General features: G+C 37.1%; 1 protein-coding gene across 1 annotated transcript in view; it reads left to right on the forward strand.

Annotated features, from left to right (window-relative positions):
* The window catches only part of actn3b (actinin alpha 3b), a 46,553-nt gene that overhangs the window by 22,894 nt on the left and 4,544 nt on the right, over window positions 1-19,115 (forward strand). The window contains exons 2-16 of the mRNA XM_084711920.1: window positions 2,921-3,035; window positions 3,802-3,921; window positions 4,809-4,895; window positions 6,662-6,749; window positions 6,993-7,071; window positions 8,808-8,889; window positions 9,511-9,596; window positions 10,083-10,175; window positions 11,364-11,594; window positions 12,085-12,232; window positions 13,906-14,056; window positions 15,142-15,250; window positions 15,590-15,730; window positions 16,859-17,041; window positions 18,896-19,030. Of these exons, the coding sequence (XP_084568046.1) occupies window positions 2,921-3,035; window positions 3,802-3,921; window positions 4,809-4,895; window positions 6,662-6,749; window positions 6,993-7,071; window positions 8,808-8,889; window positions 9,511-9,596; window positions 10,083-10,175; window positions 11,364-11,594; window positions 12,085-12,232; window positions 13,906-14,056; window positions 15,142-15,250; window positions 15,590-15,730; window positions 16,859-17,041; window positions 18,896-19,030 (1,848 nt within the window). The remainder of the gene's footprint in view (window positions 1-2,920; window positions 3,036-3,801; window positions 3,922-4,808; window positions 4,896-6,661; window positions 6,750-6,992; window positions 7,072-8,807; window positions 8,890-9,510; window positions 9,597-10,082; window positions 10,176-11,363; window positions 11,595-12,084; window positions 12,233-13,905; window positions 14,057-15,141; window positions 15,251-15,589; window positions 15,731-16,858; window positions 17,042-18,895; window positions 19,031-19,115) is intronic.

Raw genomic sequence — 19,115 nt, forward strand, 5'->3', positions numbered from 1 at the left:
AGCGGCATCACCTAATGAGCAGTTTGGTTTTTAAAATCAGAGATCTGGCTTTTGAAAGACGCAGTACCTACTGTACTCTTACAAAATGCTCAACACAACACAGGATTAAGGCCAAATGTAGTACTTTATGGCAGGTAACTTCCTGGCTAACAGTAGCGCTGCTAATAGACTGATCCTGCAACTCCAGCATAAATATGTAAAGCATGTGGAGGCTATACAGTTCAGTGGCTGAACATAACAGCTTTCGAGGGTTGTTTGGATGGTGCAATTACAACTGACAAATCTGATGTGTGTAGGTATGTGTGGTTATTCTATAGCAGCCATTTGAATGTGATTTAATGAAGGTAAACACAGTGGATGGCTTTGTGTTTGCAGCTGTGCTCTGACTCAGCTGCTTTCAAATTAGAGGCTGCACAATTATCAACACACTGTATCTGTCCAGCTGCCTTCATGTTGCTGCTGAGAGTTTAATGAACTGAAGAACAACAGATTTAATTTATGGGATCAATGCCGAGCGCTTCACTTTTTCTGCTTTAACCACATTAAAAGTTATTTGTGATGCTGATTTAAAGGTCCAGTGTGTAAGATTTAATGTGATATAATAATCGTAACTATGTTTTCATGAGTGTATGATCAGCTGAAAAAAAGAATTGTTGTGTTTTTGTTACTCTAGAATGAGCCAGAGGATGCAGGTCCTCTTCCAGATTTGTCATCATGTTGTACTGTCATGTTTCTACAGTACCCTAGAACGGACAACCCAAACACTGGTTCTACTGTCTTTGACATTTTTTTGGTGGGACTAAATGTTCTCCTATATCAGGAGTCAGCAACCTGCAGTTCTGGAACCACTTGTGGCCTGTGGCTTCCTCTGGCTTTGGCAAAAAAATTGTATGAAATGTTTAACATTGTAATTTGTATTTATAATTGTTGTAGACCTACGGTGATTCTTACATTCTCCAGCTGTAAAGATGTGTAGTCTATACACCCAATTTAAAAAAAAGTTTAAATTTTTTTACACCTAAAATGTGCATCATAGCCTATATCTACGGCTTTGGTCTTAAGTCCCCCGAGGCTAGCTTAGGATTTCAAATCCCCCCAAAAAGAAGTCTCTGAGGAAAATAAAGAATTTAATAGATGCTGCCCCAGACAGATTTTCTTTTCTTTACTGAGAAAAACATGCAAAAACAGAGGGTGAAAGTGAGACAAAGTGTTTGCAGTCTTTAAGCTCCCCCCTTGGATGTCACTAAATCCTGCACAAACGTGTACTAGATGGAGATGGTTTGGTTAAAATAATATATTTACTGGTGATTTTGCACTACAAACAGATGTGATAGCTATTCTTATGGCAGCATGTAAGACCCTGTCTTCACCAAAATACCAACAGCTCTCTTTGTACTGCCTCATTTGAACAAACCACCCACCTGTTTGTGCCTTTTCTTCCACCTGTGCACCGTACCAAACAGACAGGCGAAGTAAATTTCAAGGTCAAGAGCGCTGCTTGTGCTTCTTATTTGAACTTTAGAAGTAATTTGGAACACTTTAGGCGATACATCTGTGATTTTAGTTAGAACCAGGGTCAGTGTCAGGAGAAAGGGAGAGACAGGTGACGGGGCTATAACAACCTTTTACTAATAGCCTACTGATTAATGAAAAGAGGAAAAAAAATTCTCTCCACGTAGTGAGAAATGTTGGCCTCGCATACCAAAGTAACCTGTGTTACGTGTTGCATACACATAATAATCAGCAAGTGAAGTGATTCACAGAGAGCTTCAGTAAAACATTTTCATGACCATTTCGGCCTGCACCCAAAGTTAATTTAATATATTGTCAATAAATTGTTTTGTTTTTTATATTATATTATTAATTACTCAAAAAATCTCCAAAATGTCAGAAAATAGCAAAAAACATCAAATCAGATGGTTACCGAGCTAAATTAAACTACACAAAGATATTCAATTTACAGTGGAAAAAAAAGCAACAAATCTTCTCAACCAATTTGAGAAGCTAGAAATAAAATATACTTGTCATTTTGCTTGATAAATTACTTTAACAATCAACTGTCCAGATTGTTCCCTATTACTGTTGAAGGGCAGATTACACTAAATTTATTAACTAATTTATTAATTATGTTTTGCATTGAGCCCCCTTTTCATATTCTTATCTCTGTTATTGTAATATATACACTCTGGTTGAAAAGTTAATATTGGTATCTAATAACTGATTAATATGATCAAAACATACAGTATAATTTATATGCATTTCCTATCAGACTTTGCTTTTCCCTTGTTTTCTGTTTCATAATTTAGTTGTGTAATATTATTCTTTTGTGATAATTTATTTTAATTGTGTCTGTTTTAATTTGTTACCAAAAGTAAAAATTCAAATTCAAAAGTAGAAATAATGTAGAAAACAAAATGAAGATTATTCTTTAATTTTCTTTCAGTCATCCCACTCCTCCTGACAGTAACTGATGTTTAAGGTGAAAACCTGTTGTACTGAAAAAAAAAAAACCTTCGTATTTGTTGTTTTAAAGCATTTCTATATTAATCCAGTGATTTCCACAGGCATAGAATGAATTTATTAATAAATATAATATAAATCAGAAGTCAGTTTCAACTAGTTTCGGGACTGTTGAGTCAACAGTGGCCGTCAAACTGACATAAATGTCTCAGTGTATCTCTCACCGTCAGTAGCTGCAGTAATAACAAGGTCACAAATTGAAGTGGACAGGTCAGGCCTTGCTAAGCACTTTTGACCCTGCTCTCAGTGTATATGCACTGTACGTGTGTGTGTGAGTGTATCAGGTAAAGTTATGATGCTTACCGTCAGTGTGTGTGAATGTATTTGTCCTACAGTCAGATAGCTGACAGATAATGTAACCTCCTCCTCCTCTTCCTCTGTCTCCTCTCTTCTCTCGCAGACCTTCACAGCTTGGTGTAACTCCCACTTGAGGAAGGCCGGGACACAGATTGAGAACATTGAAGAGGATTTCAGAAATGGCCTCAAACTCATGCTGCTGCTGGAGGTCATATCAGGTGGATATCACACTGGAGGACACACACACACACACACACACACACATTTGTTGTACTTACTGAGTCATTGTGGATGATGGAACTTTATTGTACCAGAGGTTGCTAATAAAATAACAGTAGAAGTAGGATAAGTTAAAAAAAACAAAAACAAAACTAAAACATAAGAAGTAGTATTGGCAGTAATACTGAAAGTAATAAAAAGTTATATTGCACCAGAAAATGTTCATAAAATTGCACACAATATGAAATGAAATATTGCACATTATAATAATGAAAAGTAATATTGCATTAACTCATTCTTTGAGATGGGAAAATATCTGTTTTTTGCTATTATTACTCAATTTTCATTATAGAGAAGAGACATACTTTCTTCAGATGATGCTTTTAAAAGATTGTTATAGATCTAATAACTTTGTCTTAAATGCTTCCTTTTTTACTTTTTCTTTTTTACTTACCTTTTTTGTAGTTTTATCTTTTAACCTTCATCATTTTAGCCATACTTCTCAGTTGTAGTTAAATAATTTCAGAGATACAGGGTGACATGTCTAACCAACACAGGTAATAAAAGACTGTTTCAGTGCAGTTTTTGAAAGAAAAACACGGTTGAAAGTGAAAATGTAGGTGAAAATACAATAAAAGTTGCTACACAAACTAGGGATGCGCACAATTAGTCGACTAATAATTACTTAAACAATTATTCTATTAAAAAAATACTTTGCTGATTGAATTGTGGTTTCAGCCGTAGTAACTTATCCTTGTCTTTCAGGTGAGAGGCTGCCCAAACCCGACAAAGGCAAGATGCGTTTCCACAAGATCGCCAACGTGAACAAAGCCCTGGACTTCATCTGCAGCAAGGGAGTCAAACTGGTGTCTATTGGTGCTGAGGGTGAGAGTCCTACTTTGACTTAACAAACTCCAGTTCTTTTAGTTCCCCTCCCTCTGCTACCTATTTTCATCCCTTTAATTAATATGCCAAGGTCACATAGTATTTGCATTTCTTGGACCTGTTTCTGAGCACCAGATGGCTGGTGAAGTTCACAGTATCAGGAGAATTCAGATGAGTTGGCAGTGACAGGAAAATAAACAACAGATCTTCCAACTAGCAATAAATATGAGGAATTATCAGCATTACACAAATGTTTTAATTTATGCTGAAATATATATATATGAACATATATATTTGAATCTGTATAAAAGTCTCCCTTTTTGTTGACTCACTTTTTGTCCCAAATGATAAAAATCATGGTTAAAACATTTAATATTGAGTAAGATTAAAGATAGTGGCAAATTGGGTATGACAGAAGACAGACACTGTAGTGGGAAAACCAACAATAATAACATTAAGTGAGCTGGAGTGTGTTTTGAACAGTGAAAATGTTCCACATTGATTTTTGCCCTCTAAATCTGCTCGACTCTCTGAGGTTAAACTGACTTTAAATGCTCAGCGGGGTAACAACTGTTCAGACTGAGAAGTTCGCTCGTGCAGCATTCACATCGCAGCACTTCAAAAGCAGTTAGTGCATTTTCGTGTGACTTGAATTTTCCTCACCCTAATTGCAGTCAAGATTCTTTTTGAGCCTTCAGGCTGCGTGAAATTCAATTTGTCTCAACAGCAAGAGCTTCAAAAGGCGTACAATTAAACTTGTTTCAGTAGCAGACACAAAACTTCTAACCTTGTAGATTCATGACCAAGAGGCCTGCTGCGTTTTGTCTCCTAGATGTAGTCTATTGTCATCATATGTTTCTGTTTGTGTGTGTGTGTGTTTTTAACAGAAATTGTCGACGGTAATGTGAAGATGACTCTTGGTATGATTTGGACCATCATCCTGCGTTTCGCCATCCAGGACATCTCCGTGGAAGGTGTGTATTAACTTTTTATTTAAATAATGTCAACATTTTATAAGAAATGAAAAGGGAAGGAGGGAGAAAAACAACAACACAGTGTGGTCCACCCCAGATTAATAATCATGATATATCATGTCAGGTGTCCATTATTGCCCAAATGAAATCTCAGGAAGGTAATGTTCTATTCCGCTGTAATGTAGACAGTCCATTTCTCCCATTTTCTGAGAAACATTGCTCGTCTAGATCTCAGACAGAACATTGCCCTTTCCATTACAAAGATTTCTCTATGTCCATCCACTGCTTTAGATCCTGAGGCTCAGGTTTGTACCAGTTCTTTGTGATCACTTTTTCACTAGAAATAAACATTATTTTACATACCACCATCATCACATTCTTTGTTCATTACAAAAAATAATCATTTAGCATAAAAACAACTTGAAATAACATGTTTTTAAATTTGTTTTGTTCAGGTTGTAACAACTACAAAACAAAGGCAACATGAAATCAAGGGCCCTTTCATATTTTCCTTGTTTTGTCTGCGCTTTCAGACTTTTTTCAGAAGTTTTTTGATCAGACTGAAAGAGGTTGACTCGGTCCAGATCAAATTGAACCACTGTTTGGTTCATTTCTAGTGTGAAAAACCTTTTTTATTTTAATGGTTCTGACTGCTGAACTGGAAAAAGAAAAAACTGCGTAACAAAACAAAGTGAGCTGCAGTAGCACAGGCACATGTTTAACTGACATCTGGTCTCGCTTAATTGCTGTATACAGTGTTAAAAAAAAAAGCCCTGTGAACTTTGGTTCTGACTTTCAGGTGTGAAAAAACCCTAAATGTATTCCCAAAATGTCAAATCATTCCTTTGAATGAAAAGATTAGTTCAAATGAGTATGAGAGCAATTATAGCACATTTAATCATCACATAAGAGGTTTGATTGATGCTGACTGACTATAATCACCATGTCTGTCATATGAGCACAACCTACAGAGCCAGTTTTAAATTAGCCTTTGTTGTGTCAATCACAGTCTTACACACTAAAGAAGTGGAACTAAATCAGTTTTACACTTGATCTTTGCACAAAACTCACACACCGAATACTTTGTCTGTCTACATGTTGCATGAACATTAAAAATTTCACATTTCAGGGACAAACGCATATACAGAGTCTCAGGTCAGCAAAGCATCCTCTCACATCTGACTGGTGTATATTTATTGCACTGTGAGATCTGTTGCAGTAAATCATCAAATTTCCCTGAACTTTATCTGCACCTCATGTCATTTCATGAAAGCTTTGTTGTCAGGCAGGTCAGCTCACAATAAATTCTTGTTTATAAAGACTCAGACCTCGTTCACCCTGTCCTTCCTCACACCTCTGACCCTCACCTTCAAGTCATCTTCTTTAACTCTCCTTTTATTGCTCTGGCTCTTCAATATCTTCTCCTGTCATATAGCCTGATTCCTTTTGCCCATCGACCTCCTTCTAACCTCGCAGAAAAACGATATCTTTCAACCACTGGCTGCAGAAGATTAGCTTTGAAAATAGAAAAGAGGTTTTCTTCCTGTAAATGGAGAAATAGAAGAAGAATATAATCTTTTTTTCATTTTGGAGGGTTTCTTTACATGATTTATCTACTTTTCACCCCTCAATGCACCTGTCTGAATCAATTTTTTTGAAAACACCCTGTATGCCCTGCTTTTCTAATAATAATTATTGAATAGATTAATGTATTTTCTTTCATCTGTGCCAATATATTCACCATCTCCTTTTCTTACTTTTTCCAGAGACCTCTGCCAAGGAGGGTCTGCTGCTGTGGTGCCAGAGGAAGACTGCCCCCTACAGGAATGTCAACGTGCAGAACTTCCATATCAGGTGGGTCTACAACGCCGAACTGTGGGATTATTGGGGAACTGCAACCACCACCATCTTTTTGCTTTCTTAAATTTAACACTTTACCATTTCTCTTCTTTTTCAAATCTTTTTGTTCCCTTTTTAACATCCTCACCCTGTTTTCTTATCCATCTTTTTCACTTTTTTCTTTCCTTTATCTCGGGAATCTTCCCACTTCCTTGTCTGGTCTTTCTCCCACTTTTCACTCCTGTTCTTGCGGCTCAGTTGGAAGGATGGCCTGGCTCTGTGCGCCCTCATCCACAGACACAGACCTGACCTCATTGACTACTCCAAACTGAGAAAGGTACTCTGTCCTTCCTTCCTGTTTTTTTCCTTCCTCCTCCTCTGATGTGCTTTGCACTGACTTATGATTCAGCATCACAGTCAGTTTTCTTAAATCTGTTCATAGAGTATTTATCTAGCTTTTATTCTTTACAATGAACAGTGTATCTAGTATGTGATATGTGTTGTAATGTTGTGTTGCAATGTCAGATCTTTTGTGGATGTAATACAAAAGATTTTAGTATCCTAGATGTCCAAATTCAGCCTCATTGTTAAGCCAATGGCATATTTCTAGTGCATATAAGTCATATGGTATTGTGGGATGTTAACGGTACATGTCAGTGCCAGTGCTTGGTTGCATAAACCACCTTAAGTTTCAAGTTAAAGTTCATCATGCAAAATATTTCCTGGAGCTGAGGGGTTTATTTAAAAGCATTGCATAAAGCCTCTTAGGTTGTCTACTTGCCTGAGTGTTTAGACTAAGGCTTTAATAACATGTAATGTCATAATACAGCACATGTGTGCTTCAGTTACCATGGTTACACTTCACTCACATAATTCTTTAATGTTACTAGACAGCATTATTGTCAGGGTCAGCTGACTTCTCCAAAGTGGACAACAAAGAGAATACAAATAGAAAAAGAAATCCACATTGGACACAAGATTCGAGAATTGTTAGAGAGAGTCAAGTAAAGTTGTTGCAGATGTCAGATGTCAATGCAAATGTCAGATCTTTTTAATAAGTTGCTAGGATCGCTCATAGTGTACAATGGGTTTTCCCTGTCTTGAAAAATGTGTCTTGGTCTCCTTCCTCCTCTTCAGTCACCATAAATTCAGCCATTATCTTATGCTTCACTTTTAAGGGTAGGATGACCCAGATGAGAATGGGTGAATTTCAGGACAGGGGAATCGGGAGTGAGCGAGTCATGTCATAGAAGAACTCTGAGTAACAGAATATGACTTTGTTATTATATTATGAGGACCATTCTGAGGATGATATGAACACAGTGGCTGTGTTTAAAAGACACATGAACCATTATGCACAGGTGACAGGTGTGTTACAGTCATTTTAAATGTCTTTTCAGCAGATATGATTGTCATTAAGCTTTAGGAGCTTGCAATTTTTTTAGACATTTTTATCAGAAATTCCAGTGGTGGATGCTCTCTCTGTCATTTGGTTTAAAACTAGTTGAATGATATCAACAGTCTGTCATGTATGGTAGCCTGATCCAGGCTTACAGTCAATTTTAAGGAGGAAAATGGTCGCTAATGACCTTCTAGCCGCGCATAAGGGAATACTTAAGTAGCTAAGGGAAGTATTTGGACATCAATACTCACAACATCCTGAGGAAGGGGATTTTTATGCAATTCATTTTTTCTTAGATGAAAATTTTAGGGCAACTTTAGTTATTTGGATTATAGCTGATATTTTGAAGTGAATGTTTTGATTCCCAAAAGGAGAACAAAAGTATTTCATGTGTCCTCCAGAGCTGTGTTACCTTTCACAGTGGTCAAATAGCAAAGCAAAGCAAAACTTTTTGACAAGAAGGAATCCACGCACTTGTTTGTTTGCCAAAACCAATACTGCTTTATAAAACTGATTTTATACAGTGTATGAATCCCATTTATGTTCTATCCTCTCAGTGTGGATCATGACAGGGGCTGTTAGTATTATGATTCTCATCCTGCACTTTCTGTTTGTGCTTTCACTGCAGTCCTACATGTACATGTCTGATCAGTAATTGTGTCTCCCTGTAGGATGACCCCATTGGTAACCTGAACACTGCCTTCGAGGTGGCTGAGAAGTTCCTGGACATCCCCAAGATGCTTGACGCTGAAGGTGACACAAAATCCTGAAACAGCAATCAGAGTGACAACCCTCTGCAGAAACACACACTGATAACCTCCACTGCAGCAAAGTACAATACACAATGGCAGATGGCACAAGGACAACAAGTCCTTCTGACTTGAAATTCATCCATCTGCATTAAATAATGAATCCATTTTAAATCACTTTAAAAGCATCTGTTGAAGTACAGATGGTTCTGACCTCCAGAAATATGTTAATTTTGTAGGCAAATGACTCATAGATACGACAGTAAATCATGTTCTTCAACTTTATGGTGGCAGTCATTTTTCATGTAAAATCATTTAATTCTTTTATTGATAGTTTTGAAAATCTATGGAAGCAGATGACATTCACTTGAGAAAAAAGTTCTTTGTTTTTCTGGATTAGACAAAAATTCAGTAGAACAATTATTTTTTACATTCAGAAAAACAGCAGATTTTCTTTTTTACGTGAAAAAATCTCAAAATATTTTTCTCATCTATGCAATAAGCTTCTGTAAAAATCCAGTCTAACAAAGCTGGTGATGTGAAAAATGACACATCACCAGGGATGGCTGTTTAAAAGCCATTTATAATATTTTAATTTTGTCTTTGATCATTTTTACGTCCTCAGATATTGTGAACACACCCAAACCTGATGAGAAGGCCATCATGACCTATGTGTCCTGCTTCTACCACGCCTTTGCCGGTGCTGAACAGGTCAGATTATTTTGATTTTGATGATTTTATGTTGCAGTAGTATATTTGATAGATTTATTTTGATAGGCTCTTTGGACCATATGGATTTCCTTTATGATAAATTTGAGATCTGGTCTGACAAAACTCAGTTTCAGTTGTTTAGACTACTTTTGGCTTTTAAGTTTTTGGGGTTTTTTTAAAAAAAAATTGATTAGTTTTGTTACTATTATGTCTAATTCTTAACCTTTGTAACACTCAATACATTTTCATATACTATAATAAACAGAGATTAATAGAATAAATAATTATGCTTTTACTTTCACTTCATTAAGGGATTTGGACTGGCATTGCAGGTCATATCACTGTGGATGTCAACATGTTATCACTTTTTAATTTATTAAAGCAGCTGATAGATAAAACACCATCAACATGATATGACAGCAGTCTCAATGAATAAATGTGAGAGGTTGTAAATGTATATTAATTGTTACTCTCTCCTCCTCTCAGGCTGAGACAGCTGCCAACCGTATCTGCAAGGTGCTGGCCGTCAACCAGGAGAACGAGAAACTGATGGAGGAGTACGAGAAGCTGGCCAGCGAGGTGAGAAAACCACTGCAACCAAAATACTCCCACAGGCAGTCTGTCCCACACGTCCTCCTCTGCAACAACACTTTAATGTTCCAGCAGTTTGAACTCGCTGCGTTTCTTTAAACTTTCTGATCCTCTGACTGACTTCTTGACACGGCTCTAAAATCAACTCAGGAAAATCAATAGTGTGATGATAGGTGAAGAACTTCTAAAAAGTAGCTGAGAACAAAATACAGAAATAATGACAATAGACCTTTTCCACACCAGCCATTTTGGTGTGAAATAGTAGGGTAAACACAGGTGTTACTAATGATACTAATGAAGGTACATTTAGATATGCTAATTCATATCACTATCAGGGTATCTGCAGGTTTCAACAAGTTAAATTTAAGTATTTTATGACCTTTTAAAGGCTATTATGAATGCAATTTTAGACCTATTTCATGTCCATAGTGGCAAAAAAAGTACAAGCACAGTTCACTGGTTAGTACTGATTATTGGTTCCATGTTGCATGCAACATGGCTGCCATGAACAAGGACTATGTAGGGAAAATACAATAAATATATGATAAAATCTTGTTTTAAAAAAGCCAGGTTTACTTGTATAGCACACTTCCATAACAAGGCGATTCAAAATTCTGTATTCGCTGCATAAAACACAAAAGCTGCATTTTCAGCTGTTGAAAATAGTTTGACAACCACTGATTATTTTCACTATGAATTGATTTTTCAATCAGTAAAAGGTCAAAAGTAATGGCAAATGTGAGTTTCCACAACCATAGTGTTTTGTCTTAGGACTTTAATTTCTAATTAAAAAAATATTAGGAAAAAAGAGAGCTGTTTTGGATCTACAAATCAGTAGAACAGCGGGATTAAAGAAGGTAAATGGCCAGCTGAGATAGACAATATTGAAAACAACAACAGTGTCCTTGTGTCATTTTTTAAAATATTTTTCTTTGTAGAGAAAGGATGAAAAAAAGAGATAACTGAGATTCAAATCTATATTTTCAACATGGCCTTTATTGTGCTCATGCAGATGAACCTGAGCACCAGTTAATTTTTAATCTACAACGACTTCATAACCCCACAGTCTGTGACTGGTATTTAAGTGAAGCACTTATTAGACAGTAGGGTGTTGTAAAATTATTATTTACAGGATATAAAATGACAACAATCTTCACATTTCTCTTCCCTCTGCAGCTGCTGGAGTGGATCCGTCGCACCATCCCCTGGCTGGAGAACCGCGTGGCCGAGCAGACCATGCGCGCCATGCAGCAGAAGCTGGAGGATTTCCGTGACTACCGCCGCATCCATAAGCCGCCCCGTGTGCAGGAGAAATGCCAGCTGGAGATCAACTTCAACACCCTGCAGACCAAACTGAGGCTCAGCAACAGGCCCGCCTTCATGCCCTCTGAGGGCAAGATGGTGTCGGTGAGCAGGACGGATTTTTAGCTCAGTATATGATTGTTTCTGCACAGCATCAGTGTAGATTTTCAGGCTTTGACATCAACCAGAGGATTACTTCCCCGCCCTCTATGTTGTTTTTCATCCCCTAAAGCTGGTAAAATCCTCTCAAACCCCCTGCTTTGTGATCCAACAAAGATAAGACTGTTCCCTTAACTACAGACACAAAGTCTTCACAGAACAACAGCAATTTATGATGAACAAAGGTGGAAAAGTAGCAGCTGAAAGACAGAAAAACTTGATGAGTACAGAACATTTTGCAGAGATTAGAGCTGAGTTTGAAATGCAAATAGAGGATGTATTTCATTTGCTAATAATGGAGAACTAATTTCTTGTAAATTTACATGGATATTAAAATGCTCTCAGGGCATACATTTCATTATTCACATTCTGAACACTCAGTCCCCTCAAATAAGTGGCAATGAAATGGCTGAAAACTCTTCTCTCGCTACTGCAGGATATTGCCAACGCCTGGAAGGGTCTGGAGCAGGTGGAGAAGGGCTATGAGGAGTGGCTGCTGACCGAGATCCGCCGCCTGGAGAGACTTGACCACTTGGCCGAGAAGTTCAAGCAAAAGTGTGCCATGCATGAGTCCTGGACCTCAGGTAGGGCCAACAGAAGAGTGTGATAAACATAATTTCCACCGCACCAGGATCGTTCTGTGTGCAGTTTCAATGTTTGCTCTGGTTTCCTCCCAGACAGACAAAGGAACACAAGCCAGAGGGACTGGAAGGTGTAGAGTGCAAACCAGTCATTTTATATTTGTTTTGGGGGAAGAAAAATTCTAAATTAAGATAATAATGGATTTGTAAGGACGTTCTGAAATGTCAGTAGTCTAACTAATGACTGAACCATAAGAGTCATTCATACAAGAGTTGGTTCGCTTGTGACGGGTCTCTGGTAGCCACTACCGGTCAAAAAAAAAAAATCACTGAATCATAACCACTCAAGTAAAAGATGAGTGGGTACTTTCTATCTTCCTATATTTGTACTTTTTAAACAGAAAACTTTCAATGTTTCTTTAAGTCAGCTCTTTGGCATCTATCCAGCTGAAATCTCATTTGTGTTTTTGTAGTTAAATGAGAAGGTATCATACAGCTAACTTGTCATTTTAACTTCAGGAATCAAATGTTTTGTACCAATTTCAAGGAATAAATAGAAACGGTGCATCTGCCAAAGTCTAATCCAAAATGGTGGGTTGTATTGCACAGCACCACTTGCAGCCAATTAAGACATTTCCATTGGAAACAATGCATTTTGTTGTTAGAACACAGTGTAACTGGAAAAAACAGAATACGAATATGCAAATGTTTTTGAAATGTTTAATCAAAGTTAATCTATTGTCTTTTTTTACAATACAGGGTTGCACAATAGAATGTTAGTTGTAGCCCCTTCATGCTACATACACATAGAACATATATCCAGATATTTAAATTAGAATAGAATAATTAATAATATAATGTTCTATCTTGAAAAACATAAAAAGAAGCTACAGTTATCAAAGAAAAAAGAAAATTAGTGTTGTAACAGAGTTTCTACGTGTATGAGGAAAGTAAATTTAATGTTTTTGACATTTTCATGAGGTGTTGTTGATTCAGATGGACCAGAATGTCTTATTTTGGCAGGAAAGGAAAGGAAAAAAAATAGTTCAAATACTATTTCATGACCTGTAAGGCTTAATATTTAGTAAATGTAAACATTGTAAGACTTTTTTTTAAGAACTCACAAAGTTTCAGAAAGTTTATAAACTTTCAGCCTTAAACTTTTTGACTCAGCTGTTGAGTCAGCACAGTGAATCTGGAACACTTTCCTCACTTTATATCAGGCATGTCCAAACTGTTCCATAAAGGGCCGAGTGGCTGCAGGTTTTTGATCCAACCAGTCTACAGCACACCTGATTCGACTAATCAGCTGTTTGAAGACTGAAATCAGTTGATTAAATGAGTCGAGCCTGGTGTGCTCCGGCTTGGTAGGAATGAAAACCTGCAGCCACATGGCCCTTTATGGAACAGTTTGGACATGCCTGCTTTATATGATCTAATAAGGAAAGAAATCCATAGAATAACCATTACAGACTGGAAAAATCATGATAAATCACATAATAATTCTATTGATAGAGTAATAAAATTCTCTGCAGTAATTTATGGTGATAGCTGAATACTTAAGTGAGTAAAAGAAAAAGTCTAAATGCAGCAGAGGGAAGACAAAAGATCAGAGGACGGACTAAAGTGAGAGCTGTAAAGATCAGGTGGTGAAATGTTTCCACTGCGTGTTTCAGGTAAGGAGGACCTGCTGTCCCAGAAGGACTACGAGTCGGCCTCCCTGATGGAGATCAGAGCCCTGATGAGGAAGCACGAGGCATTTGAGAGCGACCTCGCCGCTCACCAGGACAGAGTGGAGCAGATCGCTGCCATCGCCCAGGAGCTGAAGTAAGACGCTGTGACATCTTTATTTTTATTTTTGTTCAGCTTTTAGGTAGAGTTCATTGTGTGTTGGAGGGAAATGGGAAAAATCAGTTTTGAGGACGAGGATGCATGGGAGAAATAAGATTATGGATTAAGTTAGATTTAGCGGCTTATTTTGAAACAGTAGGAGGGACCGGAGAGGAGAAAGTGAGTGACTGAAGTGTTTTAGGACTCCTAATGGTCGTGATAAGTTGAGCGCAGATGAGACTGTGAATAAGAACAAAAGAGGCAACAGATGAGTGGAAAGCATATTAATGAGATGAATAAGAAGATGAAAGGATGATTCATGAAAGAGCAGAAACCTCTGATCTCACCATTTCCTTATTCCTCACCACTCCTCAGGGCTTTTTTTCCTCCACAGATAGTTCTAAGATGATCCCTTTGATGCTATATACAGTATGATATGAGCTGAAAATGTATGCGTGCCACCCATAATTTATCATCCATTACTTCAAAAGCACATATTAAATACTCAAAAGCAAAACGTTCTCAGATGACCCCTTACAATGCAGAATAGAATAAAAATCAAGTGCAGGTGATGTCATTAAATATTCTGCTGTAGATTCCAGATGTTTTGGGAAAATGTGAGTGTAACTTCAGGTAATAGTAAAACTTAAAGACCAAATTCAGGTATTCTGTGTCGTTAGTTTAGTTTATTTTAATGCCATTTATTTTGCTCATTTCAATGTGTATTTTCTTTTTTCCACTTTAAGAAAAATATGGATGGCCTTTTTGTTTTTCACAGATCACATAAAAATCCAACAACATATACTCAAATACAGTCTCTTCAGGGATTCAACCACATTCAAATACTAATTCTGACAACGATTTTTATATTAAAAAAAAAAATCTCTGAGAATAACTATAATTAAATCTAATTGATGGTCTTGTTTGCTTAAGTAGGTCATATAGAGGCATCAATATTTAACTGAGACTTTTTGATAAAGAGTTAAAAACCAAACCATTATACCCATACATCAGATGGCATTTAATTTTTCATCGGTGTAGATGATTAATGGTCCGATGTTTGACTCTGTTGTCTCCTCCAGTGAGCTGGACTACCACGATGCTGCTACAATCAATTCCCGCTGCCAGGGCATCTGTGACCAGTGGGACAACCTGGGTACCCTCACCCAGAAGAGGAGGGACGCACTGGAGGTGAAATGCACAATCACACTGGTTATAGGAGTAAAATGCTTCCTTATATACCCAAATCCCACCTTTATTTTTTTTTTATATGTGCGCTGTTATCCTGTACAATTATCCATAAAGCTGTACCAGTGAAAAGTGTATATAATCTACATAGCTTAGAATTATTCTAATTCTGATCACATTTTTATCAGTCACTTGCTCTTTTTCTACCTCTATTTTGGACTCTTGCGCTGCTATAACTGTAAATTTCCCCACGTGGGTCAGTAAACTTTAAATTGGTTCCTCATACGCCAAAATCCCACCTTTGTTTGTGATACGAGTCTGAATCTTCTCTGTATTTTTCAGCGAGTTGAGAAGCTGTGGGAGACTATCGACCAGCTGTACCTGGAGTTTGCCAAGAGGGCGGCGCCCTTCAACAACTGGATGGACGGAGCCATGGAGGACCTGCAGGACATGTTCATTGTCCACAGCATTGAGGAGATCCAGGTACAGAACAGAGTTATTATAGTTCTGTATTTCTCATCAGGATTTATTTTAATTTTTTTAGGTTTCTGTTGACTTTTATTGTTCAAAATGTTGAGTTTGAGTTTAGTTTTTATTCATTTCTGTTGTAGTTTGTTGTTTTTTTTATAATATGGTGGGTATTTGTCATAGGCAACATTTAGGAAGGTCAGAAGGTATTACAATACAAACAACACTTCCTGAAGGCGGTTAACTCACAGTCATGTAACAACCCACACACACAATGCACCAATGAGTCCTCATGCTTGTTGTGTTTTCAGCCATCCAGCTTCTTGTTACCAATCCAAAGCATTGGTAATTTGAGAATGAGACTCAACAATCAACTGTCTTTCTCCAGAATCATTAACTGCACCTTTAACTTACTCCTGTTTGTTATGTTAGATTTTTTTTTACCTCTAAGAGCTGCACATGCAGTCATTCTGTTGTTGAAGAACAGGTATATGCTTCATAACATCAATGGAAGAGTATGACACATTTATTTGTTAGTTTACCTGAATAAATCTGAATTGTGTGCTGAAAAGTAAAAATATAGACTAAAGACACACGGTTCTCTGTCTAAACCTGTGACAGAAATCTGTAAGAGTTTGTAATAGAGAAAAGAATAAGCAGGAATATACTGTACATCAGTGTTTCCTCAGGCAGATACTGTACTTGATTTACTGTGCCAGAGAGTTTGCTTCTCACTCGGGAGGTCATTCAGCTGCACATAAGTGCAGTTTTGGCAGAGTTTCTGCCCATACAAAAAGAAAAAAATGCTGTAAAACACAAAAAATCTTTTCAGTCAGTTTTTGGTTACCCAAAATAAATTCTGTACGGGGCTTAAGGGCTCAGACTCCATGCCTGAGCAGTTTTAAATTCATAAATTGCTTAATTCAATACATTATACACATTCCCTCCTGGACAACTTTGCAGGCTCACAATTTTTTTTGCCTTAATCCATGTGTGTAAATGAGAAGTGCTGGTAAATGAAGGTCTCCAGAATGTGAAAATCAATCAAGTGGCTTTTGTTTTATTAGTAAAAACTCAGCGTCAAACACTGGATCGTCCTCGTTTGACTGGTTTATTTTCTGAATCTCCTCTGTCCTCATACAGAGTCTGATCACCGCTCATGACCAGTTCAAGGCCACTCTGCCCGAAGCCGACAAGGAGCGCATGGCCACCATGGGCATTCACAATGAGATCCTGAAGATCGCCCAGACCTATGGCATCAAGCTGTCCGGAATCAACCCTTACACCACCCTCTCCCCCCAGGACATCAGCAATAAGTGGGACACTGTGAGTCGAATCAAACACACCTGAGAATTATTGTGGACGAACATGGGAAATAACTGATTTTATCATTATTACAGATACTTTATCCACGACTAAGCACTTTGTGTTTATTTCTGATGTGTAAACAGGAAATGTCATCCTAATTCAGACTCACTGTGCGCTGCTTTTGGTCATCTGGCTAATAATACATACGATACATACATAGCGACGGGTCAGAAATAGTTCAGTACATGTAGGTTAGAGCGACACTGAATACTGGCTGCGAGCTCTCAGGGCAAATCAAAATAACTGCAGAACACAATCTGTCAGATGTGTGTCACTGCAAGACTGCTGTGCTGAGAAAATAGATTTGTTCCTGTGGGAATCATGAAGTAACTAAAGATGCACTGGAACAACTATATTTAATTTGCAAACATCACTAACCATGTTAGTTAAATGCACTGAAGCAAACTGTCTGATGCTAATATTCAGCTGTCTGTTTACTGTAAATTTTAAACTTAAAAGTTTGGAAAATACTTAATTTGAACTATTTTCAAGGTTAGGAATATACTGAGAAAAATGCTTTATTTTCGACATAATCTGTTTTTTCATCTGCACAGTCAGTCACATCAACCAAAAAATGTTTGAAATGAAACAGTCCTACTGTTGTATTTGTCATTCATAGATAAGTCCTCTGTTGATCTCTCTCCCTCTCTGTCTTTAGTTTACTCTTTAGACAGTGAAAAAAAAAATCAGATTTATTAAATTGTTCCAGCACATATAATGTGTCATATTAACCAATGAATGATAATGTTTTTTTTTTTTACCTTGTAATGTCAGTTTTATTTGATAGGTGTTTAGGTCAGCTACAATACCTTTACCATAAAAACACAAAGAAGCTCTTTCGTAGGGCATCATTTTACAAAATTATTTGACACTTATTAGACTTTATTGTTGTATCACGTTACATAATTTTGTCAGTAACACCTCTGAAACTATAATATGTTGAAAAAAAAAAAACTTAAGAGTTCACATGTCTGGAGGAGCCTTTTTGTTTCTAATTACTTGTTAGGAGGTAAACTGAAAAGGTGTAATATTTAAAGACACAGTGACATCTAGTGCATTGTTTGACTATTACATACCTAAAATGTGTAGTTGAATTAAATTAAATACATTTTTCAATAATAATAATGATAATGGCCAGTATTTGCTCTATCAAACAGTTGAGCATGACCTTAATGGATTAATTATATGGCAGTAGAAATGTAAGGCCAGACACCTCCTGAGAAGAGGGACAAAATCACTTTATTCCATCAGGATAAAACTTTTCCATGTTAATTGAGAGTCAATTACAAAGAATTAATAATTTAAATATGCAACTGAATATGCAAGAATTAGCATATCAGTAGAAATAATTTTAGTGGTCATTTTAGAGATTTTTATGAACATATTGCTTTAAAAGTTTTTTATGTTGGAATATGAGCTGAAAACCATGATTTTTTTAAACCATTTTTTCCTCATAAAATGCCTTATAAAATAAATAGATATCTACTAAGGCCACCAGCAGGTGAGAGAGCAGCCAGTGACACAACAATCAGTGATCAACAAATTACTGTTTGCTTGTAGCCTTTGCTGAAAGTGATAGATAGGAAGAAAGTGTATTAAACTTGTGTTCAAGATGTATAAAAATGGTGAATTTTGAGGCTCAAACTCTGGTATTCTAGTAGGTTAAATCCAAGCACTTTCAGGTATTTTGCAGACTGGTGGCAACCCTGTTGATACCTTGGTGACAAAGTGGTTTTATGATTTAGCAGTAAACAGCTGTCATTTACCTTTAAATATATTACACAGAAGAAGACTTAATTTATCCACCTGCAGGTGAAGCACCTTGTTCCCCTCAGAGACCAAATGCTCCAGGAGGAGGTGGCCAGACAGCAGGCCAACGAGAGACTGAGGCGCCAGTTCGCTGCCCAGGCCAACATCATCGGACCCTGGATTCAAACCAAGATGGAGGTAAACTGATACTTTAACAATACAACATACTGACAGACGTAGAAAAGATAACTGCAGTGTCTCTCTATGTAGTTACACTTAAAAA

This window comes from Lutjanus erythropterus, chromosome 23 (genome assembly GCF_056507025.1).
Source record: "Lutjanus erythropterus isolate fLutEry1 chromosome 23, fLutEry1.hap2, whole genome shotgun sequence".
NCBI classification, from domain to species: domain Eukaryota; kingdom Metazoa; phylum Chordata; class Actinopteri; order Lutjaniformes; family Lutjanidae; genus Lutjanus; species Lutjanus erythropterus.